We start from the raw sequence: 25,265 nt of genomic DNA, 5'->3' as shown, positions 1-25,265 counted from the left end.
AGCTCGCGAGCTCAGTAGTGCGGCTCATGGGCTTAGTTGCCCCATGTGGAATCTTCCCGGACCAGGGATTGAACCCTTGCCCCCTGCGTTAGCAGGCAGGTTCTTAACCACTGGGCCACCAGAGAAGGTCTTGAGAATTGTTTTTATATTTTCAAATGATCGAAAAAAAATTTTGAAAGAACAGTATTTCGTGATGCATGAAAACTCAATTCACACCTCAGTGTCTGTCAGGTACACCTTTATTGGTATGCAGTCATGCCTGTTTATTATTACGGCTGATGCTTTCACACGATCAGCCAGAGTTGAATGGTTTCAGTAGAGAACTTTGGGCCCTCAGAGGAGGAAGCATTTAGCCCTTCACAGTTTGCCGACCCCTGCCTCGTTTTATAAAGGCGGGAACGGAGGCACAGAGAAGCTGAGTTGCCCAGGGTCACACAGCTCTGAGTGGGGAAGCGGAATGTGAAGCCAGGCTGCGTGGCTCCAGAGCCCTGTCCTCAGAAGCAGGGTGCCGCCTGGCCTTGCTGAGCGGTTGTCACAAGGCCGAGGGGCCTCTGGAAAATAGCAGTGTTTTCTACTCCTGGGTTGGGGTCCTGGTGGGAGACCTGTGATTTTCCACTCCTTGGAGAGCTTGCCCTGTTGGGGTCCAGCCGTGGGGCTGGGAGAATAGGACGTGTGTTGAGAGGAGCTGGCAGAGGGGAGTTTCCACCCCAGGTCACATCCATCACTCTTGCGGGAGCTGCTCAGCGAGGTTCAGAACGTGAGATGTCTTTGAGAGTGTTTTAATGTCTGCAGGTAACTGACTCGAGATGAGTGCTGTCACTTCCAGTTGCTGCTGTAACAAATTACTACAAACTTAGTGGCTTAAAATGAGAACACATTTGTTATCTGGGGGGTCAGAAGCCAAAATGGGTTTCACTGGATTAAAATCAAGGTGTCAGTACCGTGTTCCTTTCAGAGGTTCCAGGGGAAGGTCCATTCCCTTGCCTTGTCCAGCTTCTAGAAGCTTCCTGCATTACCTCCTTGGCTTTTGGCCTCTTCCTCCATCTTCAAAGTCACCAGCCTAGCATCTTTCTCTTTCTCTGCCCCCACTTCCTCCCTCTGCCCCTCTCCCTGCCTCTCCCCTTCTCACTCACTGTCTCTCTCACTGTCTGGACCTCTGCTTCCTTCGCATCTCTGTCACTTTGACCCTCGTACCTCTCTCTTATAAAAATCCTGTGATGACATCTAAAGCCCTCCAGGTAATTCTGGACAATCCCCCCATCCCAACAGCCTCAATTTAATCACCTCTGCAAAGCCCCTTTTGCCACGTGAGGTCACACTTCACAGGCTCTAGGGATTAGGACTGGACATTTTTTCGGATCACTCCTCAGCCAGGGAGGATGAACCAGGAGCTTGTGATTCCACGCTGTCCCTCCCAGCCCCTCATCCCTCCTAAGCCACCCCCTGTCCTGCTCATGCACAAGGAAGTGCCTTTGGCTGCAGGTAACAACATTTGGAGAGAGCATTGAGGTAATGAAAACCCAAGCCTTTCTTGATGGGCCCCGACCAAAAAATGGAAACAATTTAGAATTGTCCCCTAGGTACTGGAGTTGTGGAATTGTTTGGCTTCTTAATGGAGGCAGCGTGGACTTTGATAGTCTATATTCTGCGTGCATGCTCAGTTGCGTCCGACTCTTTGCAACCCCCTGGACTGTAGCCCACCAGGCTTCTCTGTCTATGGGATTCTCCAGGCAAGAATACTGGAGTGGGTTGCCATTTCCTCCTCCAGGGGATCTTCCCGACCCAGGTCTCCTGCATTTCTTGCATTGGCAGGTGGATTCTTTACCACTCTGTCACCTAGGAAGCCCCCATCTACAGTTTGATAGTCAATTATGAAGGGTGTGTGCAGAAGCACTTAACAAAACATGTGGCACCAAGATCTGATGGCCAGGCTGGGTTTGATGAAGACTGCCCTGTAGGTGAGGAAGGCAAGGTCCAGACACCTTAAAGGGGCCGTTTTCCTGGTGCTCAGATGGTAAAGAATCTGTCTGCAAAGTGGGAGACCGGGGTTTGCTCCCTGGCTTGGGAAGATCCCCTGGAGAAGGGGATAATCTCCAGCATTCTTGCCTGGAGAATCCCCATGGACAGAGGAGCCTGGCCGGCTGTAGTCCATGGGGTCGCAAAGAGTCGGACACAGCTGAGCACACAGCGCAGCAAGGGTCACCCAGTGAGCTGGTAGCAAAACTGGGGCGCAGACTCAAGGCTGCCTTTCCTCTCAGCTACCTGGTCTTCCACACCAGTCTTACTGGTGTAGGATGGAAAACTGACAGCCCGTGGGCTAGTCTAGCTGCCGTGGTTTTGGTTTTGGCTTTGTTTGGTGTTTGGTAGTGTGGGGTGGTGGTTGTGCAGTTGCTAAGTCGTGTCCGACTCCATGACCCCATGGACTGCAGCATGCCAGGCTTCCCTGCCCTGCATTGTCTCCTGCAGTTTGCTCAAACTCACGTCCATTGAGTCGGTGATGCCATCCAACCATCTCGTCCTCTGTCGCCCCGTCTCCCCCTCCTCCTGTGGCCTTCAGTGTTTCCCAGCATCAGAGTCTTTCCAATAAGCTGGCTCTTCGCCTCAGGTGGCCAAAGTATTGCAGCTTCAGCATCACACCTTGCAGTGAATATTGAGGGTTGATTTCCTTTAGGATTGACTGGTTTGATCTCCTTGCAGCCTTTCGTTTTGTAACTTGGATGCCTTCCAGCAGGGCACACCCCCTCCAGCTCATCACCATCCTTGCCAGCAGCCCCGGTGGTTTTAGACATTTGTGTAATCTGCCTGGTCCCCAGGGCATTGCGTTTGCAACCCTCTCCTGTCCATCCTGACCCTTAAAACTTACCCACAGAGGGGAAAATATTTGACCCTCTCTGGATTCCCTGGGGATCCTTACTGACTCAGGGAAGAGGATGAGAGGGGAAGGAGACGGACTGAGAATTCACCACCTCGGACTCAGAGCAGCATCACATTAGCTCGGCGCCCCCTGGGCAGAGCTGAGTTCAGCTCCCGATGAGTTTCAGTGGAGGGGATGGCCAGCTTGAGGCACGGGGGCAGGCAGGAATGTGATTCTGGAGGCCAGATTTGGGGGGACCTGCCTTGGTGACTAACTCTGCTGTCGGGAAGATGGAGAGGAGCCCGGCTGGGAGAGTGTCCTGCTTTCTCCCAGGCTGACTCTGAGCACCGGAAGGAGCCGGGGCAGGAGGTGGGGAAGGAGGCTGCCCCTGCCCCTGGTGGGCTGTTTCCTCCGGAGCTTCAGCTGGTAACTTTCAGGCAGAGATGAGTTTGAAACCAGCTAGCAGTGACAGGCTGTGTGCCCTGGGGTGAGTCCCTTTGCCTCTGTGTGCCTCAGTTTTCTCATCTGTGAAGTGGGAACAATTGTACCAACCTCCTAGGTCTGTTTTGAAGACTGGGCGAGTTGGGGTCCAGCACAGTGTGTGGCAATGGCAACCCACTCCAGTACTCTTGCCTGGAAAATCCCATGGATGGAGGAACCTGGTAGGCTATAGTCCACGGGGTCGCAAAGAGTCGGACACGACTGAGTGACTTCACTTTCACAGTGTGTGGCAAAAAATTGTGAGTCCCGACTGTGTGCGAGACTTTGATGGGGGAGGCGGACATTAAGTCAGTCTGTCATCCTACAAATAATGGGGGATTTCAAAACACGAGAAGTGCTTTGAAAAGGAAGACCAGGGGTGAAGAGAGTTTGTAACTGGAGGATCTGCCATGTTTTGGGTAGGGTGGTCAAGGAAGACTTCCTGGAAGAAGCATCTGAGGATTGGAGGATGAACCAGTGGTGTTTTCTTGAGGAAGATGCCCCAGGCAGAAGGAACAGTGCATGAAATAGGTGTGGCGGGCTCAGTGTGGCATCTAGAGAGAGCCAGTAAGCAGGGGATAGAGGTTACCAGAAATCGCACCTCCAGCATTGCATTGGTAGAAGTTCAGAGAGGGCTTGTGGAGGGGTTAGAACCATTAAGCGAACAGTTCAGTGGCGTTCAAGACATTCTCATTGTGCAACCATCACCACCATCTACCTCCAGGACTTTCTCATCTTGCAAAACTGAAGCTGTTCTCATTAAATAACTCTCTGCTTCCCCTTCCCCCAGCTGGCAGTCACCATTCAGCTTTCTGTTTCTGTAAGTCTCACTGCTCCCAAGTACCTCGTATAAATAATGATGGAGAAGGGAATGGCTACCCACTCCAGTATTTTTGCCTGGAGAATCCCATGGACAGAGGAGCCTGGCGGACTACAGTCCATGGGGTCCCAGAGTCGGACACAACTGAGCATTACATACTTTCCTGTTTCACTTCACATGATGTCTTCAGGGTCCGTCCATGTAGTAGCTTGTGTCAGAATTTTCTCCCCCCTTTTAAGGCTGAATAGCATTTCATCATATGGATAGGCCACGTTTTGCTCAGCCTATTCATCCACTGATGGACACTTGGGTTGTTCCTAAACCTTTTGGCTGTTGCGAATCAGGCTACTATGCATACGGGTGTGCTAATGTCTCTTTGAGACCTGACTTTCAGTTCTTTTTCATGTATACCCAGAAGTGATTTGCTGGATTGTATGGTAATTCTATTTTTTTTTCCAGTTTTTGTTAAGATACAATTGACCTACAGTACCATGTAAGTTTAAGATGTATAGCGCAATGCTTTGACTTACTTATATTATGAAATGATGACCACAATAAGTTTAGAGAACATCCATCATCTTCTACAGATACAAAAGAAAAGTTTCTTTCTTTGTGATGAGGACTCTTGGGATCTACTGTGTTAACATCTTTCATATATACCATCCAGCAGTGTTAACTATAGTCATCACTTTGTACATTACATACCTAGAACTGGTTATTGTATTTTTAATTTGGGGAGGGGGGACCTGCCATGCTCTTTTCCACAACATCTGTACCATTTTTACGTCCCCAACAGGAGTTGCACAGGGGTTCCATTTCTCCCCAGCCTCTCTCACACTTGTCAGCATCAATCTTTCTAATGAATATTCAGGGTTGATTTCCTTTAGAATTGACTGGCTTGATCTCTTTGCCGTCCAAGGGGCTCTCGAGTCTTCTCCAGCACCACAATTCAAAAGCATCAATTCTTCGGCGCTCCGCCTTCTTTATGGTCCAACTCTCACATCCGTGTGTGACTATTGGAAAAACCATAACTTCGACTATACAGACCTGACCCAGGAATTGAACCTGCGTCTCTTTGTGTCTCCTGCATTGTCAGGCAGGTTCTTTACCATTAGTGCCACCTGGGAAGCCCCAGGTAGAGCTTTGGGGAGGGTATTTTAGCAAAATCCCTCCGAGGTTTAAGATATTTCTCCTTCTGCAACAGACACTCTTAGGGCTCTGCCCATATCCTTTGGACCTCCTTTTTTTTTTCTTCCGGCCGTGCTGTATAGTTTATGGGATGTTAGTTTTCTGACTAGGGTTTGAACCCAGGCTCTCGGCAGTGAAAGCGCAGAGTCCCGACCACTGGACCATCAGGCAGTTTCTGACCCTGCCATTTTGGTGGGCTTCTGTTAACTTCAGGTCACCAGCATCTTCTTCCAGAAGCACCTGCAAGCATGGCAGGCCAGAAGTGCTGGGGACCTAGCAGCTCCCTCCCCGGCTCTGCTCACCTGATGACTGATAGGAGTTGGTGTATAAAACCCCAGCTCCCTCGCCCCTGGGGCTGCCACCATCTCAGCCCAGCCTGCGCTGGTTGCTTCTCCGGTCCCTGGCTCACTTCCCTATCCTGGTGCTTGTGCTCTCCACACCTCCCCACTGTGCTGCTTGCTTAGAAATCCTTGTCTCTAGGGCGCTTCTGGAGGAACTCAAACTGTGAGACTGTCTGACTCAGCACTTTCACTTCTGGAAATCTCTCTGACCAAACATTCTCACATGTGCCCAGAGAGTCACGTGCAAGGACGTTGACTGTTGGTGCTAATGGAAAAGTAGACACACTCAACTGCTTGTCATTAGGGGAATGTTCCCTCTATTGCAAGTCATCCATGGCATGAACTCCTGAGACTACCGTGAGCCAGGAATGGGGCAGTAATGGTCAAGGACAGGAAATTTAGAAGAACCTCAAATTGCCTGGATTCCAGCGCTTTCTCTACCACTGAGTGGGCCCTGAAATACTGTCTTTTAAATCTCCTTATCTGTGTAATGGGCTTCCCAGGTAGCTCAGGTGGTAAAGCGTCTGCCTACAATGCAGGAGACCCGGGTTTGATCCCTGGGTCAGGAACATCCCCTGGAGAAGGAAATGGCAACCCACTCCAGTATTCTTGCCTGGAGAATCTCATGGATGGAGGAGCCTGGTGGGCTAATCTTATCTTTCTTGTAAGATCATTGTGTAGATTAACTGAGGTAACCTTTTAAGCTCAGCACTGTGCCTGGCATATAGAAATCACCCAGAATGTTTTTACTTTCTTCATTATGTCTGTCAATATGTTAATAAATGGCATGTCTGTGAAGTGGTAAATGTCAAGTTTCAGAAACGAGAACTTTAGGACAGACCCATTTCTATAAAACAAAACAAACTCTGTACTGAGATGTATCTACAAATGTCATTAAACTGAGAAATGTCTGTAAGGGTCTGCTTCAAGCTGGTCATGGCAGGAGAGAGGTGGCATTATGGAGGGCAGGGATGAGAAAGGAGAATTTAGAAATCGTTACATATTGTTTCTTTTCCTTTTTCTTTTTCTTTTTTTTGCCATGCTGCATGACTTGCTGGATCTTAGTTCCCCATCCAGAGATTGAACCCAAGCCCTGGCAGTGAAAGCTCTGAGTCCTAACCACTAGACCACCAGGAAATTTCCTGTTTTGTTTTAAATATGTGTATTCATGACTTGCTTCCCAGGTGGCTCAGTGGTAAAGATCTGCCTGCCAATGCAGGAGACACAGGTTCGATCCCTGGGGTGGGAAGATCCCCTGGAGGAGGAAATGGCAACCCACTCCAGTAATCTTGCCTGGAAAATCACATGGACAGATGAGCCTGGTGAACTACAGTCCTTGGGGTTGGGAAGAGTCAGATGCAACTTAGCAACTAAATAACAAATTTATGACTTACTTGTGTTCATTTCAAGTACAGGTTTATTTTTAAAAATGAAAGCGTGCAGCTGGAGCCTGGGAGAGTTAGGGACCAGGCTGAAGGAGGTTGTCTTCATTGCTTAGGTGGGGCTGGTCCAGTGGATCATGGGGTGGTGGGTTCTGATGTCCACCCCCCGCCTCCCTTTCCAGTGTCGAGAAGTGTGTGGCCTGAACGCCTCTGACCGCTGTGCCTTCGTCCGCACCAACCCCGACTGCCGCAGTGACGGGGGCTACCTGGACTACCTCGAGGGCATCTTCTGCCACTTCCCAGCCCGCCTCCTCCCTCTGGCCATCACCCTCTACGTGAGGCTCCGCTCTGGGTGGGGGGCTGATGAGAGGGGCCCGTGGCCCCAGCAGGACTTAATGTTCTTTCCCATTTCTGGCCTCCCCCTCTACCCTCGCCCAGGCTTTCTGGCTGGTTTATCTGTTTCTGATTCTGGGAGTCACCGCAGCAAAGTTGTAAGTTTGGCCCTGGCCTGATGTCCAGCTTGTAGACGGGAGAGCGGGGGTCCCGGGGTGGGAGGTTGACTTGGGGAGGACCCACCCCGGGCTTGGGGGGAAGGACCGGGGGCAGGAGCCACTCGCCGTGGAAACACTCACCGCTTTCCTCCGTAGCTTCTGCCCTAACCTGTCGGCCATTTCCACCACCCTCAAGCTTTCCCACAATGTGGCAGTATCCTTTTGGTCCAGTTCTGGTACCCTGGAGGGAGGGCTGGAGGGTGTGAGGGCCTGGGAGATGGGGGATGGCTCGTGGCCTGGGCAGCCTGGAGCGCCTGCACTGAGGCCCCTTGACGTGTCCCTTCATGGCGTCACCTTCCTGGCGTTTGGGAACGGGGCCCCGGATATCTTCAGCGCCCTGGTGGCCTTCTCGGACCCGCGCACAGCTGGCCTGGCCTTCGGGGCCCTGTTTGGTATGAGCGAGCAGCCCCGGCTGCGGGTGAGGGGGCTGGGAGGGCAGCCAGAGGTGGGCGCGGGGCGGACCGAGCCTGGCCTCCTCTCCCGCAGGCGCGGGCGTGCTGGTCACCACCGTGGTAGCCGGCGGGATCGCCATCCTGCGTCCCTTCACGGCGGCCTCCAGGCCCTTCCTCAGAGACATCATCTTCTACATGGCGGCCGTGCTGCTGATCTTCACCGCGCTCTACCGCGGCAGGGTCACGCTGGCGTGGGCCCTGGGTGAGCCGCTGCGGGACCAGGGCGGGATCCCCCCAGGGCTGATGGCTGGGAGGCATGGGGTTGAGGGGGTGATGGGAGCGGGTGGTCTGCAGGGCACAGAGTCACTTTTGGTTCCGAGTGATGGAACCACTGCTTGGGACCCTGGTGGCCTGGGCGTGAAAGGGGACTTGGGGTTCCGATCACCGAAGAGGGCAGGGCGAAGTCAGGGTGACATTTGGGTTTTCACAATCTCCAGTTTTCACTAGCGGTACAGCCGCAATGCTGACTGTGACCCACAGGGTCACTCTATCCAGATGGTTCCAACGACATGATGGAGGGGCGACTTATAGAGGGTTGAGAAAAACCAGGGAGGGTGGCTGCGATGCAGAGATGCTAGGGGTCAGCAACAGTGGGAGCCTCTGAAGTGGGCAGAGAATGGGGTGGCTGGAGCCTGCTGAGGGCTCCAGGCCCAGACCCAGGGTCACCCAGCCTGAGCGAGAGTTGCGGAAGGTCACGGGTCCTGCCAGAGACAGGGCCCCACAGCAGGGTGGGGGTGCCCCAGACCCTCCCCTGCTGCCTTCTGATTACTCTTGGGGCTCCATGCGCAGGCCCAGGGCAGCCGGAGACTGGGGGATACAGTCTGCAGGGGCTCAGTCTCTCGGCACAGAGCCGCACACTAGCCCTTTGCACTTGAACTGTGTCCTGCAGGCCACTGTCTGTGCCAGGGTTACACCCACTGTTGATGGTTGGATTGGTTGGGTGGGGGGAAGGTGGGGTGGCCTTGGTAGGGAGAAAATATGGGCCGAGGAGGGGAGGGGAGGCAGTGGGGCTCCAGGAAATGGCCCTTTGCTGCCTGGGCTGGGCTGGGCTGGGCTAACACAGCCACTGCCGCCAGGTGCCGGCGCCAGACTGGGCGCGCTTGCTCTCTGGGCCCTGCAGCCAGGACGCCACTTGGTGACGGCGTGCCCTTGTCCGCAGGTTACCTGGGCTTCTACATGTTCTACGTGGTCACTGTGGTTCTCTGCACCTGGATCTACCAGTGGCAGCGGAGGAGATCCTTGGTCTGCTCCATGCCGGCTACCCCAGGTGAGGTCTGAGTAGAGCCCCCGAGGGAGGACCCCGCGTCTGGAGCCCCCTGTGCCCAGAAACTGCTGCCTCTGCTTCTGGAGGCCTGTGCCAGTGCCCATCTCCTCTTCCTACTTTTTCTACTTGTTCTACCAAGGTCCCCCCTCTGTGCCTTCGCTTGTGCTGCTAAAGCCTCGTCATCACCTGCTTGTCCAAGTTCATTAGTTCTTCGTGCTCCTGCCTGTTGCTGGGGCAGATCTTCCTAAGAGCCGTCACCTCCTGCATCCCAGAACGCACCCCCTGCCAGGTGCTTCCACATACACAAATACATGCACACACACATCCAGAAATGTGCAACACACACATCCATTCACAAATGCATAAACAGCATGAGCGTACATGACACATACACAACACGTACAAATACACATTCACAAATACATACACATATACAACCCGCAGGCTTCCCATGTGGCGCAGCGGTGAAGAATCCACCTGCCGACGTGGGAGACCCTAGACACGTGGATTTGATCCTTGGGTCAGGAAGATCCCCTGGAGAGGGAAATGGCTACCCACTGCAGTATTCTTGCCTGGGAAATCCCAAGGACAGACGAACGAGCCTGGCGGACTACAGTCCATGGGATTGTGAAGAGTCGGGCACAGATGAGCGCACATACACACACACACCCCACACACATATATAGATACACGTCTCAAGCTGAATGGGACTTCTGCCTTAGGCAAAGGCATGGTTCCCCCACTTACCCCAGCCCCCAGTGCTCTCTGTTGTCAACCCTGACACGTACAGACCTGATTATGTTGGGAAACCGGAATTCTTCCCCCAAGCCTCTTTCACTTGGTCCCATGATGTGCTTGGCCCTCTTTGGCATGTGAGCCTGAGAACCTTGCCCTTGATCTGTTGCCATTTGTGCTGGGCCTCAGCTTTCTTCTCCAAACTCATTCACACCCCAAGCTCCACTCCCCAACTGTGCAGGGCCACCCCCACTTCCCTGAACATGCCACGCTCCCTCTGGCTGTCTCCAGGCTTTGCCTGTGCTGTCCTTTTTCCCTGGTGTGTCCTTGTTCTGAAAAGACTTAAGGACTCAGCCTGGAGGGAGCTCTGCAGAGACCCCCAGGTGTCTCATCTGGGCTTGCACAGCTTTCAGACTCACTCCAGCACAACCTTTATCTCTCCATTCTGTTATTAATTTGCTTATGTTTCTGTCTGTTGGACTGTGAGCTTCCAGAGGGCCAGACTGTATCATTTCCTGAGGTCCTGGCACAGGTGTTGGTTACTCCTCCTACAGGAGGTCTACCGTGATTTTTGCTCTCTTCTCTTTATCCGCTGGGCCTTCAGAATTCAGCACGTAGTACCCTGTGCTCTCTTCTAAACCCATCCTAGCTCACTGGGCTGGAACTGAAGGGGAAAATGAAGCCTAGAGAGTCACACAGAGGCAGAATCAGGGCTAGCACTCTTCACTTGAGAACAGCTGTTTTCCTTTTGGGAAGCCTTTCTTTGCAGGGCTCAGTCCTCTAATCCCAAGGACTCCTGAGAAAAGTTTCAGACTGGAAAAGAAAAATATGTCGGGTTCCAAGTTCTGGAAGGTGCAACGTGGAAGTCAGTAAATGTTTGAGTGTTGTCTTCAGACGGCCGTATTAAATTTGACTTTACTGCCGCATCACTATATCTGAAAATGTTTTGTGAGTTAGACTTCTTGAGTCTGTAAGAATTCCTGAGCACACAGGGTGATTGCTGAGAAGTCCACGATACAGAGGGGGCCTGGACACTTGCACCCTGAATACTGAGCGGTCCCAGAGGTGCCCTACCCTAGAATAATGGTTGGAGGGGCTGGGTGCCCCACCTGGCTCATGGGAAACTCTGCTCTGTCCTACAGAGATACTGTCAGATTCCGAGGAGGAACGGGTGTCTTCTAACACCAACAGCTATGACTATGGTGAGTCCAGGGGCTCTGTGTCCAGCTGGGGTGGGGGTGCCAGCTGGACTGGGCTGGAGAGGTGGGCGATGGGACCATCCAGCAACCCCCCCACCCCACCCCCAGCCCAGGGAGGAGGCAGTGAACAGCTCTCACTGCAGGCTGAGCTGGGTTTGCCTTTCCCACCCCCTACCAGGCTCTGGGCTTTTTCCTTCTTCCCAGGGGTTAGGGGCACTGGTTGGAGGGAAGGGAGAGGGTTTCCCAGAGGCTGAGCCAGCCACAGACACCTGCCTCTCCCCGCTTGCGCCCCCCAGGTGAGGAGTACCGGCCGCTGATCCTGTACCCGGAGACCACGGCCCAGATCCTGGTGCAGGCCCTCAACCCCCTGGATTACAGGAAGTGGAGGACCAAGCCCGTGTACTGGAGGGTCCTCAAGGTGTTCAAGGTGAGGGGGGCCCCTGGGGCCAGGCTTCTGACTTGGTGATGGCACAGGGCACTGGCCCCTCCACCTTCTCCAGAGCAGTGAGGTTGGGGGGCAGGATGGGGGCTCTGCTAAGGACCTGATGGGGAAATAGATGAGACTGGGACTCCGTGGGGAATGGAGTCATGCAGCGTGGCTCAGACTCCTCCCTGCAAGGAAGGAAGGGGAGCATCTTCCCAAGGACAGAGAGGAGGCTGGCGACTCCTCTGGACCCACTGAGAGCCAGGAACTGGGGCAGGCGAGAGTGGGTCACAGTGAGTCTAAATGAGATCAAAATAGCACTTTTCTGACCGTTCACTGCTTCCTTGGGCTACCTGTCTCCTGAGGTCTGGATGTGAGCAGGCTGGTTTCCATGAGGCAGGACTACAGTGCTTTCCGCCACCCAGACCCAAAAAGTCAGAGGCCTCACCTCATAGCCCCCCAGCATGGATACCTTTCAGGCTTCCTCAGACCCAGGGGGCAGATAATGAACAACAAATATTTATACCCCATGACAGCTCTGGCTATATCATGATCTCAGGCAAGTCCCTTCATCGCTCTGAGCTTCAGCTTCCTCCACTGTAAAATGGGGGTAATGATAGCGCCTTTCTTCTGGAATCCTTGTATCAGTAAGTTAGTGCTGCTGCTGCTGCATTGCTTCAGTCGTGTCCGACCCTGTGCGACCCCATAGACGGCAGCCCACCAGGCTCCCCCGTCCCTGGGATTCTCCAGGCAAGAACACTGGAGTGGGTTGCCATTTCCTTCTCCAATGCATGAAAGTGAAAAGTGAAAGTGAAGTTGCTCAGTTGTGTGCGACTCTTGGCGACCCCATGGACTGCAGCCTACCAGGCTCCTCCATCCATGGGATTTTCCAGCCAAGAGTACTGGAGTGTGGGGTGCCATTGCCAGCAGTGCTATGTAAAAAACAGCCCCCAGCATCTCACTGACATGTGACGATAATATTTATCCTCATCCAGTCATCTGAGATGACTCTGGTTGGTGGTTCAGGTCTGCCCCGTACCTCCTTCTGGGGCCAGTGGGAGTATCTCTTTTCTTGGCAGAAGAGACCAAGGCAGACTCCCCAAGCACAATTTACACCTCGTTCACATCACATTCACCAGTAGCCCGTTGGCCAAAGCAAGCAGCATGGCCAAGTTCAACATCAGTGGGACAGGGAAATATATTCTGCAGACTCTAGTCATTTGACAAAAGTGTGGGGGTGATCAGTTCTGTAACGGGTGGAGGAGGATTGAAGAGTTGGGAACCGTATCCAGCCTACCACAGTGGTTGTGACAATTTGATGAACTAATCTATGCGAAGGACTGACTCTGGTGCTTAGCATATGGTAAGCACTCCATACGTGTTATTAGTTTAGCTGCTGGCTAAACACACACGTGAAAGCGAAACACAAGGTATCGAGTCCGTCAGAGCTGGCCCTGTAGCCTGGTTTCAAAGCCTGTGTGGCTTTGGAGAAGTTTTAGCCTCTCTGAGCCTCAGTTTCTTTATCCAAAAGGTAGGAAAATTAAGAGTTCCTGTTCAGTGTTGGCAGTGGCGCGCACTAGGTTGTTGGCGGCGTGTTAACGGCAGCCGTCAGGAGCGCCTGGGGGCCTGCGCCAGGCGGGCGCTTCAGCAGTAGCGCCTTGTTCTTTCGTTGATTGGTTGATTCATCGTTGCACTGAGTCTTCATTGCTGCGCGGGCTCTCCTCTGGTTTCGGCGAGTGGGGGCTGCTCTAGTCACAGTCCGTGGGCTTCTCATGCAGTGGCTTCTCTTGTTGCGGAGCGTGGACTTCAGGGCGCACGGGCTTAGTTGCCCCATGGCATGTGGGATCTTCTCTGACCCAGGATCGAACCCATGTCCCCTGCATTGGCAGGCGGATTCTTAGCCACCGGGGAAGTCCAGCCTGGTTCTTGAATGACTGAGCTCAGGGCGGAGGCCAAGCACAGGGCTCCCTGCCTTCACCCTCCTGCCTTCCCGCACTCCACAGCTGCCCGTGGAGTTCCTGCTGCTCCTCACCGTCCCCGTCATGGACCCCGACAAGGAGGACAGGAACTGGAAGCGGCCCCTCAACTGCCTGCACCTGGTCATCAGCCCCCTGTTCCTGACCCTGACCCTGCAGTCGGGGGCCTGTGAGTATCCCTGCCCCTGGGGGGGCGCCCAACCCCCCTCCTCCCCCCCTCCTCCCCCCCTCCTCCCCCCCTCCTCCCCCCCTCCTCCCCCCCTCCTCCCCCCAGTCCCGAAGTTTTCTTCTCAGCCACCCCAGGGGACCCTGGACCAGCGGGGCAGTCCTGAATATACAGCAGACGCTTAATATGTGCTTGTGCCTCGAGCCTCCGGTGGTCCATCGGTCACACTGGTTTCAGAGGGGAGCGACACGCTGGTGGCCCTTGGACCAAATCCAGCCCTCTGGCACATTTGCTTGCGTTACCAAATTTACAGAGTTGATGATTTCTCAGGATAATCTGAGCCACATTCCTAACAGCAAAACTGGCAGAAGCTGAGAAGAGGCACCCCGCCCCCCTCCCCGGTGCTGGTGCCCACTGACTAGCTCCTCACAAACCCCTCCACTGCCTGTTGAGTGACCTGGGTGGCCCCGCTGGCCTCGAGCCTTCCCCCGTCTGCCCCGGGCTTTCCTTTTCTGACCTGTTTTGGCTAGAGCACTGCCCAGTCTTGTCAGATGTCTTCTAACTCCTCCTGCTCAGGTTCTTCCTGTTGTCCGACTTGAGTATCTCATGCTGCCCAGTCCTCTCTCTCTTATCTGAGCTCCTGTCCCTCAACCCAGGGGCATCTCCTGGAGGTGGCGGGGGTTTTGGTAGAAAATACAGGGCTGAGTGTGGCTTTTTTTTTTTTTTTTTGCTAATGAGCGTCAGGATGAAAAGGCTGCCAAATTCTGTTTCTCCTCCAATTTATGGGAAGACATGGTCGCTGAGGAAGGAGTCAGTGTGAACCCCGAGATGGGAAGGGCTCCCCCTAGTGGTGCCAGCGAGCTGGTTCATGACAGCCCTGCCTCTCCAGTCCCCCCAGGACTTGGTTCATCATTCTTGTGGCTTCTTAAGAGAAGGGTTCCCAAGCATTCAACATTCAAGAACATCTTGGTTTTTCTCCCATTCTAAACTGTTTTATTTGATATTTTTCTTTAATCAGTTCTTTTTTTTTTAACTTCAGTGTACTGGAAAGGAATCTGTTCCACCAGCATCAATAAGAAGCCAGCCTTGTTTCCAGTACACTTAAGATATTTAATTCTGTTACAGTGAGAGTACTGGAGAGGGAATCCGTTTACTGAGATGTGATTCTGTGATATTTAGTGTCTTGTCCACCTGCCCCAGCACCGTCTAGTGGTAGCAGGTCCATGCTGGGGAAAGACTGGTTCAGGCTAACGCATTTGTGACCCCTTCCAGGTTGATCCCTGCATAGAGAGAACCCCCAAACTTGGCACCTTGCCCAAGGTCTGGGGGTTCTCTCCATCCAGGGGTCAGCCCAGCCAGGGGGTCACCTGCCCAAGGAGGTGACGTGTCCGCCAGTCAGACCTCCCAGTCTAACTGCCAACTTCCATCTTCCTTCTCAAGGCCACCCTCAGAGCCCTCTTTCTTCTTCTTTTTTTCCACACCACCCAGCATGCAGGATCTTAGTTCCCCGATCAGGGACCAAACCCGTGCCCCTAGCAGTGGAAGCACAGTCTCACCACTGGACCACTGGGGAAGTCCCCAAAGCCATCTTTCTAAAGTGCCACTTGTCACATGTTGCGATCACTCCCCCACTCTAAGACCTCCATGGCTCCCCAGTGCCTCTTGGAAAAAGGCCACGTCCCCCAGCCATCATCCGAGATCTCCGAGATCCCGAGCCAGCCACCTTCCCCAGCCCTTTATCTACTTTTGGTGACACAAATCTGCTCAACTCCTTCCCTTTCATCTCTTCCCTCTGCCCATGGAACCCTTGTGCCCCCCTCTGTTTACAACTCAGCTCACATCCTCAGCCTCCAAGAAGACCCTCCTAACCACTCCATGCCCCTCTCCTCCTGAAATGCCTCCAGCACAGGACTGAGAAATACAGAGAAAGGACCTCTCACCCAGGTGTCAAGTTCCAAAGCCAGCTCTGCAAGTGAAAGTCACATCTGTCAAAATTGCCCCCCAAGAGTCTCCTGCCATGTATTATGTGCATAATTTTATATATTCAGCCCCTTATGTTATCCTTAGTGCACTGATGTTTATGAGCCCATGAGCTGGACTAAAGAAAAAAAGTCTTATTACATGTGTCTGGGCAATTGAATCATCCATTGCCTTTAAGACTGGTGATGAAAGGATGGTATATGGAAATTTCTAGAGTGTTCTGCCAGCCTGCAGGGTTTCCTCCCTTAGGTGTTTTAACATGAAACCTCTAAAACCTTTGTAACTTTGTAGTGGATTGGTTCATAGAGTAGACTTCTCAAGAGAGCCAGAATTAGTAAGGTTGAGTTCGACTGTACAGGTCATCTCATGGAGCCATGCCTATCCATTGGTAATGCCTGGCTGGAGGGTGCTCCCTTTAAGCTCAGGTGGACCAAAGCATCATGGTTGATTAGTGATGTCTGCCTTGGGCATAAGAAAGGATAGCAGGAGTGAGTGGTCTTAGCCATTCCTATCTTAGTTCCAGCCTGGAGAGTCTGTTTTTCATGTCTGTCTTTCCAGTGTGAGTAGCTCAAGTGCAGGGATATGCTATGTCTTCAATTTCTCTGTCTCTCTGAAGTGCCTAGGACAGGGCTGGGCACACAGGAAGTCTCTACCTTATATCCAAACAGTTGTTTGAGTTTTATCTGTGGGTTTTATCCCCTCCACACCCGCTCCATCATGCCAAGGGGCTTTCAGGAGGAGGTGCCAAGTTGAAGCCGTGGAGAGGACCAGCTCCCCTTCTCATCCCTCTGCAGATGGCGTCTATGAGATAGGTGGCCTCTTTCCCGTCTGGGCCGTGGTGATGATTGCGGGCACGGCCTTGGCTGCAGTGACCTTTTTTGCCACGTCCAACAGCGAGCCCCCCAGGTTTCACTGGGTAAGAAACCTCGGCTCTCCAAACTGGGAGGGGGGGACGCTGGGGTCTCCCAGGCAGATATCCTGGGACTGTCAGGCCACTAATCACTTTCCATGATAACAAGTCTTAAAGGCCACTTTTTAGAGATTTTGTGCCTGTTCAAGTTCCTCTTTTTTTTTTTTTTTTGGTAACAACTTCATTTTATTGAATTGCAATTCATACACACATACAAGTCACCCATCTGAGGCGTACGATTTAACTGTATTTATTATATTCATAGGACTTCCCCGATGGCTCAGATGGTAAAGAGTCTGCCTGCAATGCAGGAGACCTGGGTTTACTCTCTGGGCTGGGAAGATCTCCTGGAGAAGGAAGTGGCAACTCCATTATATTCATGGAGTTGTACAACCATCACCACCATTTGGGATTCATCACCCCAAAAAGAAGCCCTGTACCCGCTGACAGTCCCTCTCTTCCTCCCCCATCATCCTCTGGCCAGCACAGTCTTTCAGTCCCCAGATTTTTCTGTTCTGAATATCTCACATACATGGCATCACACAATATGTAGCTTTTGTTGCCTGCCCTCTTTCACTTAGCAAAATGTTTTCAAGTGTATCCATGTTGTAGCCTGTGTCAGGACTTCATTCCTTTTCATGGACTACTATTCCATTGTACAGGCATAGCATATGTTGCTTCTCCATTCACCCATGAATGAACCCTGCGGGTTTTTTTTTCCCCCACTTTTTAGCTGTTATGAATAATGCTGCTATGACCATTGGTTTAGAATTTTTTGTGTAGATATGTTTCATTTCTCTTAACTGTCATCCTAGGAGTGAAACTGGTGGGTCAAATGTGAACTATTTGTTCACTTTTTTGAAGATCTACCAGACTTTTCCACCACTGTAACCAGAAAGCACCTGAGTTCCTAATGATCACATCCCAATGGTGGAATTGTTTTGTCTTTGGGAGTGTTTCCCCCACCACCATTCTCTCCATTCTGCAGGATGCTAAATGATTTTACAGGCAGTATGTCCAGAGAATTTTTTTCTAAAGTTTACTTAAACTAATTATTGCTTTTAAAAATTCTAGTCTTTATTTTTAGAAACTCTGAATGAATTTGAACCCAAAGGAATTTGAATTTTCAGCAAATCGATTATTTAGAGAAATGTTGCTGTTTTTTAGTCAGTCATGTCCAACTCTTGGCGACCCCATGGACAGAGTAGCCCACCAGGCTCCTCCTGTCATGGGTTTCTCCAGGCAAGAATACTGGAGTGGGTTGCCATTTCCTTCTCCAGGGGATCTTCCCATCCCAGGGATTGTATCTGTGTCTCCTGTGTTGGCAGGCAGATTCTTTACCACTGAGCCACCAGGGAAGCCCAGAGAAGCATTAGCCAGTGTTTCTTACTAGTCTTTGAAGTACTCACACATGCTCCAAGATGAATGCACCTTGAAAACACGATGCTGAGTGAAACAGGCCAGTTACAAGGGCCCACATACTGTATGAAGCCGTTTTTATGATGTGTCTAGAATAAACCAATCCAGAGCCAGAAAGCAGAGTGGTTTCCAGGGGCTGGGAGGAAGGTTGGGTGGGCTGGGGAGCACCTGCTCATGAGTATGGAGTTTCTTTTTGTGGTGATGGTGTGGCATTTGGTCCATCGACTAGAAGCCTGATGAGAGCTGTGATGTACCCCTTTTTGACAAAATATTAATGCTGAGCTAGCATTTTATTGAGCACTTACTGTATGCCAGGCCCTAACTGCTTTGCGTCAACTAACTCATGCTCATGACTACCTCACAAGGTAGGTACTATGATCGTCCCATTTTATAGCTGAGGAACTGAGGCCGTGTTCCTGTTCCCTCCGCCAGCTCTTTGCTTTCCTGGGCTTCCTGACCAGCGCCCTGTGGATCAATGCAGCTGCCACAGAGGTGGTGAACATCCTCCGGTCCCTGGGCGTGGTATTCCGGCTGAGCAACACCGTCCTGGGGCTCACGCTGCTGGCCTGGGGGAACAGCATTGGAGGTGACTCGGGGCCGGGTGGACTTCGGGAATGAGCACGGCTACCTCACTGCTCTTTGCTCCCCCACCAGAAATGACATGTGGGCAGGGCTTCCAGAACATCCACCCTCAGCAGCGCTCAGTGCCTACTGAGTGTGTTTGGAGTGACCATCACTGGGCTTCAAGTGGGATGGTCTGGACTGTACCTGAGACTGTAGAAGCTCCAGTCTCGTCTCTCCTTGCTGATGCACAGATACTTGATGGCTCCCCAGAGTTCAGGCAGGACATGGAGCTCATTGCAATCAACCAGCAGAATATATCCGGCTGAGCAACACCTACCCATGCTCATAGGTGTGGCATGGGTAGGCATTCATGCATACATACTGAGTTAGCCAAAGAATTCATTTGGAGTTTTCCATCTGACAGTAAAGAAAAGGCGGAATGAACTTTTTGGCCAATCCAATACGTATGTCCTTCTTTGGTTAGAGCAGCCAAGTACAGTTAATCAGGTTGTACATGGCCCAAGGGTGTGCTGACAAGGGGTCAAAGGCCCCTAAACTAGCTCCCCTTCCACTTACCTTTTTGGGCCCCTTTTCCTAATTTGCACAGAGGCACTGTGTATGCTGGGGCTTCCCAGGTGGTACTAGTGGTAGAAAACGCATCTGCCAATGCAGGGGACGCAAGAGGTACAGGTTTGCTTCCTGAGTCGGGAAGAGGCCCTGGAGGAGGGAATGGCAGCGCACTCCAGTATTCTTGCCTGGAGAATTCCGTGGACAGAGGAGCCTGGCGGGCTACATACAGTCCACGGGGTTGCAGAGTTGGACACGACTGAAGTGACGCAGCCTACGCGCGCTGTGCTGGCAGGGTTCAGGACCTGGGTGAAAGGCTGGTGCTGGCTTGCCACACCCACAAGGTTGCCCCTGGTGGGAAGGAAGCAGGTGCATTAAGGAGGGGATTGTGTCTTATGGGACAGTGTGGCCTCCCACAGCACCCGGACGAGCTAGTGCCGGAGTCAGGCAGACACTCATCAGTGTGTGTGGACTGAGTGAGTGGGTGAGAATGAAGGAGCAGTGACCGACAAGGGCCAGGGAAGTCTCGCACCGCTCAAGGCCTTCTCTCGTTTCCACACAGATGTCTTCTCAGATTTCACGCTGGCCCGCCAGGGCTACCCGAGGATGGCGTTCTCCGCCTGCTTCGGTGGCATCATCTTCAGTATCCTTTCTGCGGCTGCCCTTCCCTCAGTGCTGGGAGCCAAGGGTGGGCTCTATTCCGCCCCCTCGGGACGGGCTTGCACTGGAACGCCTGCGGCAGGTGACTCGGCTGCTTGAGCCTCAGCTTTTTCATCTATAAGATGGGGATATGGAGAGGACTGACCTCATAGGTTGTTGTAAAGATCGAATGAAGTGACAGAAGTGCTTGGTAAACAGCAGTGACGGCAGATACTCGTCTTCTTAGGGCAGAGGTATTGTTAGCAGGCACCCACGCACTGAGCTCGTGGGAGACCTCTCTCCCTCTTGCAGATGTCATGCTCTGTAGATGTCAGGGGTGGCACATTTTTTCTTTTTCCCCCTAATTATTTACTTGTTCTTGACTGTGCTGGGTCTTTGTTGCTGCACAGGCTTTCTCTAGTTGCAGCAAGTGAGAGCTACTCTCTAGCTACGGTACACGGGCTTCTTCTTGCAGTGGCTGCTGGTGTTGCAGAGCATGGCCTCTAGGGTGCATGGGCTTCAGTAGTTGCAGCATGCAGGCTTGGTAGCTGTGGCACCCTGGCTTAGTTGCCCTGCAGCATGTGGAATCTTCCTGGACCAGAGATCGAACCCACGTCCTCTGCATTAGCAAGCAGACTCGAAACTGTTGAACCACCAGCAGGGAATTCTGGCCAACTTTTTCTTAAAGGGTCAGAGAGTACATATTTTAGATTTTGTGGGCCATAGGACTCTTTTGCCACTCCTCAACTCTTCTACTGAAGTGTGAAAACAGTCATGGGCAATACATGAACGAATGGGCCTGACTGTCCCAATAAAACTTTATTAATAAAAGCAGACAGTGGGCCAGATTGTCCTGTAGGCTTTCATTTGCCTGGTCTATATAGAAAAGAGAGGGTCAGGCAGCCTGGGGCTGTGAAAAAGGCAGGGCTTGGAATCCAAGCAGTCTTGGGTCCCGGTTCCACCCCTGCCACGTGCCAGCTGTGCGACCTGTGTGCAGATGCCTCCTGCCATTTGTCACGGCCTGTTGCCGCCGTGACCTGCTCCTGGCTGTAGGGCTGTGGCCTGTCCTGACCTCTCAGGTTGGGGTGGGAAGGATTCAGCCTTGGCTGGAGCAGTGTCCCCCGTGCCGTGCTCCATCACCGGTCCTCCCAGTCACTTCACATGACCTGTTTCTCCATCTCACCAGGCCCCAAGTGTTTGTCACTTCCTGCGATCCTTACAGATTGAGGCAAAATGTACACTGGGCACTCTTAGAGGTGCTAAGGATAAGGCTTCCTCAGCGAGGGCTTTTGAGGGAAGGGAGCGGGTGGCAGCCAGAGATCAGAAAGAGTGTCAGTGGGCTGCATGTCGGGGTTATGGGTGTTATGTTCCAACAGACTTCCTGAACTGGACTGCAGATGTGCTGGTGGGAGTGGGGCTGGGCTGCCTGCTCCAGATCTCCAGGGCCCACATGGAGGTGAAGGTAAGTGCTGGATGATTCAACTAGGAGCCGCTTCATAAGGGCCTCCTCCTCCCCTCCCCGCTCTGGACCAGAGGCCATTCACATCTCGGCAGGTTACACTTACTGGGGAGAGGACTTGTCTAAATGTGTGATGTCTGATTTGTAGCATATCTTTAAAATATTTTGCATATAGGGTTAAAAGTCTTCCTTGCAAGGTCATGGAGTGATTATTAATAAGACGTGGCTTTGAGGGAAGGGGGCAGGAAGGCTCTGGCCTCCTGACTTGGTCTCATCACTGAAGTGTCTTGTTATAGGACTTTGACTGAAGTAGAACTCTGAGGGTCTCTAAGCCTCAGCTTCTTCACCTGTGAAATGGGTTGATCCCACCCCCCAACTTCCTGGATAAGCACACACGAGTTAAGGGCCAGGCTGAACACCTTATCCCACCGCTGTTGGGAGAGGACAGGCCGGGATGAGAGAGTATTGACGACAGCCCCAGAAGGGAGGAACCTCCATAGATTTGAAATGCACAGATCAAAAGAGGCTCTGTGGATTCAAGGAGCTCTGCAAATTCCCTGGGGGGCACATGAGACCTCTTGACCCCAGCATTCCAGGGTGTGGTGGGCTGGAAATCTGCATTTTAAAATATACTCCCTGGAGACATATGAAGGTTAGGACCCTTGAAGGGCAGGTCACCAGCAAGAAAACACTACTTGGGGGCAGGTAACCCAATTGTGTAGGTGACTTGGATGGGCCTCCCTATGGCCAGATCTTCCAGCTTTTTTCAAGGAGAAGAAATTGGGATTCCTAGGTGAGCTTTTCTCTTTGGAAATATTGCGTAGGCAGATGCAAGGCAGATGTGACCCAGATTTGCCCAGAGTTTACATTCCCAGGCACTCGAATTCCGAGGCCAAACCAGAAAATGATGAAGATGGGGTGGGGCATGTGGCCCAGGGGACAGTTTTAAGGTGAATCTTGTGGAAGCACTTGGAACGTGCAGCTGAATGATGGAGTCATTCATGGGAACAAAGTCGCCCAGCTCTTGCTCTGGGAGGCAGCTAGTTCCTGAATAGCCGCACGGAAGCTGTGCAATGAACTGCCTGTGGGCCGGCCTTTCACGGTGGCCACACCCATAAGCCAAATAGCTTCTGCTGGAAAAGTTCACTTTTCTAAGGGGTCAACACCCTCTGTCTGAAGACTTTGTTTATACTTCTCATGGGTTTAATAGGTTCCTTTCATTCCTGATTCTCAGACAGCTCCAGATAATGAGGCTTCAGGGTTGGCCCCCCGGGGCCCCTGTTTCTTTCCTTTGGCTCCTTGTGGAGTGTGTGTCTGCATTTCCTCTGCCTTTGTGCTGAGTTTAGGAAATGCTCCTGCAGTTAATTGTGTAAGACACAGGGCATCACAAGAGGTCATCACAGAAGGAAGTCCGAGCCGTACTGTTGGCTGAAAAGCAGGTTGCTCTTAAACATGTACCTACTGTCTGGTCCCATGTCTGGTTGCAGAATACACGGGGCTTTTGGTGCACACGTGTACCCACACATCTGTGGACTTCCGATTTGGGCTGTCAGGTACTACGGTCGATCCTTGACAGGAAGTAGGGATGCAGGAATTAGGGGTACTGACCATCCCACATGTCACAAATCTGCATAGTGCTGTCTCTGCCTCAAAAGCGAGTGAGTGAGTGATAGTGTGTCCGACTCTTTTCAACCCCATGGACTGCGGCCCTTCAGGCTCCTCTGTCCATGGGATTTCCCCGGCGAGAATACTAGAGTGGGTTGCCATTTCCTTCTCCAGCCTCAAAAGCAAAGGAATTGATAAATGAATGGCCCAGGGGCAGGATACTGAAAGAGTTAGGATGGAATCAGGACTCAAACCCTAGCTGTTTTTCAATATTTATTTGTCTGTACCAGCTCTTCACTGCAGTATATGGGATTTAGTTCCCTGACCAGGGATCAAACCCGGGCCCCCTGCATTGAAAGCACTGAGTCTTAGCCACTGGACCAGCAGGAAGTCTCAGACCCTAGCTCTTTGGATTCCACGTATTGTGATCTCTAATCCACCATGGACTTTCCCCCCTGGCTTAAAGATTGTGAAATGAGAGTACGGATGCTGTGGTTGAAAGAAACCCACACACGTGGACTCAGGCAGTTCAAACCAGTGCCGTTAAGGGCCAGCCATACTCGCTTTCCTCGACTGCGGATTGGTGACCTTACACAATGGGGAGGTGAGAGGGCATGGTGGGTGCGAAATACCTAGTGTAGTGCCTAGGGTTAAGCCTTCCATATGTGTTAGATAGGTGCTAAGTCTGGAGGGGAAGGAAGTGGGAAGGGGACTATTTCCCATGGACAGCGGAGCTGGGGGGCTACAGTCCTTGGGGGTTGCAAGAGTCGGACACAACCGAGCATGCGCACGTTCACGTTCAGGTGGTTTAAAAACATTGAACTTCAAGTTGGGGGAGCTATCTCACAGGGAGGCCAAAAGTCCTCCCTGGTCCCTAAGGAGGGGCCCTCAAACCTCGGTTTGACTGTCAGCTGCCGTAACCCAGCCTCTCTGCCCTGTTCCCCCCCGCCGCAGCTGGAGCCGGACGGACTGTTGGTGTGGATCTTGGCCGGCACCCTGGGCCTCAGCCTCGTCTGTTCCCTGGTCTTGGTCCCGCTGCAGTGCTTCCAGCTGAGCCGAGTTTACGGCTGCTGCCTGCTCCTCCTCTACCTGACCTTCCTCGTGGTGGCCCTGCTCACTGAATTTGGAGTGATTCACTTGAAAACTGTCTGAGTGAAGCTGCGTCAGAGTCCGCCTGGTGGTCGGGAGGTGTCACTGCAGGCGACGAGACGGAGGATGAAGTGCCTTCTGCAGAACCCGCGCAGCCCCAACCGTGAATGGGGTGTGGGTTCATGGGGGCCACGCTCTCTGCCAAAGATTCTAGGTCACTGCCGTGCGCAGTGAGGACAGTCAAACCTTGTTTCTGGGACTGTGGCGATGGGGCTTCCCTGTGGACAGAGTCCCAGTGGCAGGCGGAAGACTTCCTTGCATTACCTTCAGAGCCTCTTTTGAAGGTTGGGGTCTGGGTCGAAGGGGGAAGCCTGGGTGTCTTCCAGGCTGGTTCGGGAAGACCCCAAAGAATTCAGGGCTGGAGGCGGTTAGTCACCCCTTGCTGCCTTCCTGCAATGTTTCTCAGGGCCCAGAGGGCTGCCAAACCAGGGTTTAGGGGATCAGGGTGACTCGGACCTGGCAGATAGCCTGTGTCGGGTCAGCATACAAAGTGTTCTGAGTTTTGGAGCTGCACCATCCAGCAGAAACATAGGAGACATGACCCTAACTGTGAATTTCTGAGTCGCCATGCTAATAAAGCCAAAAGAAAATGGTGAAATTAACCACAATATGTATTGCTCCTCAATGGCAGCCAGTGGCAATGGCCCATCAGCGGCTCCAAATTAGACGGTGCAGCTCCAGGCTCTGCCTCTAGAACTGTCTGCTGGCTTCAGAGGTTTCCCTAGCTGCAAAACAGGAGTCAGTCTGACGGTACCTGGTGCCTACCTCAGGGGGAGCCCTGGGCTGGGGTTCCCCTGCCTGCAAGCTCTGGGAGGGTGGTGAGCCCTCCCGGGTGCCTTCCTGCTGGCAGCCAGTGACCCCCTTTTTAATAAGTCTTTTTCCATTTGCTTGATGCCTTAGGCTAGCAGTAAAGGGATTTGACTGTCTTTTCTTCCAATGAACATAATTATTAAATGTTTCATGGATACAGAAAATAACATACACGCAGCTGTTACTAGTTGTTCTTAACCCGGGCCAGGGTGACAGGCAGTTGGATCCAGGGCTGAAGGTTCTTGGGGCTGATGGATCCGGACTTTGTGGTGCGTCTAGGGGTGGGGCTGAGGTGGTGTCATGGACCAGCACGGCTGGGTCCTGTCCATGC

At 52.5% G+C, this 25,265-nt stretch overlaps 1 protein-coding gene across 6 annotated transcripts in view; it reads left to right on the top strand.

Moving 5' to 3' along the window:
* The window catches only part of SLC8B1 (solute carrier family 8 member B1), a 29,971-nt gene extending 4,870 nt beyond the window's left edge, over positions 1-25,101 (top strand). For 3 of the 6 annotated variants that reach the window (XM_069558087.1, XM_069558086.1, XM_069558088.1), the window contains 14 exons: positions 7,248-7,400; positions 7,504-7,556; positions 7,713-7,771; positions 7,904-8,008; positions 8,103-8,270; positions 9,228-9,335; positions 11,210-11,269; positions 11,563-11,693; positions 13,694-13,835; positions 16,538-16,728; positions 18,574-18,727; positions 19,835-20,014; positions 21,288-21,373; positions 23,930-25,101. In XM_069558087.1, coding sequence (XP_069414188.1) covers positions 7,248-7,400; positions 7,504-7,556; positions 7,713-7,771; positions 7,904-8,008; positions 8,103-8,270; positions 9,228-9,335; positions 11,210-11,269; positions 11,563-11,693; positions 13,694-13,835; positions 16,538-16,728; positions 18,574-18,727; positions 19,835-20,014; positions 21,288-21,373; positions 23,930-24,127 — 1,788 coding nt within the window. In that variant the 3' untranslated portion in view covers positions 24,128-25,101. The remainder of the gene's footprint in view (positions 1-7,247; positions 7,401-7,503; positions 7,557-7,712; positions 7,772-7,903; positions 8,009-8,102; positions 8,271-9,227; positions 9,336-11,209; positions 11,270-11,562; positions 11,694-13,693; positions 13,836-16,537; positions 16,729-18,573; positions 18,728-19,834; positions 20,015-21,287; positions 21,374-23,929) is intronic. The other 3 variants (XM_069558091.1, XM_069558089.1, XM_069558090.1) reach the window with 3 other exon arrangements.
* Positions 25,102-25,265: the final 164 nt, after the last annotated feature.

This window comes from Ovis canadensis, chromosome 17 (genome assembly GCF_042477335.2).
Source record: "Ovis canadensis isolate MfBH-ARS-UI-01 breed Bighorn chromosome 17, ARS-UI_OviCan_v2, whole genome shotgun sequence".
Taxonomy (NCBI): Eukaryota; Metazoa; Chordata; class Mammalia; order Artiodactyla; family Bovidae; genus Ovis; species Ovis canadensis.
This window is presented reverse-complemented; position numbering and strand designations above follow the sequence as displayed.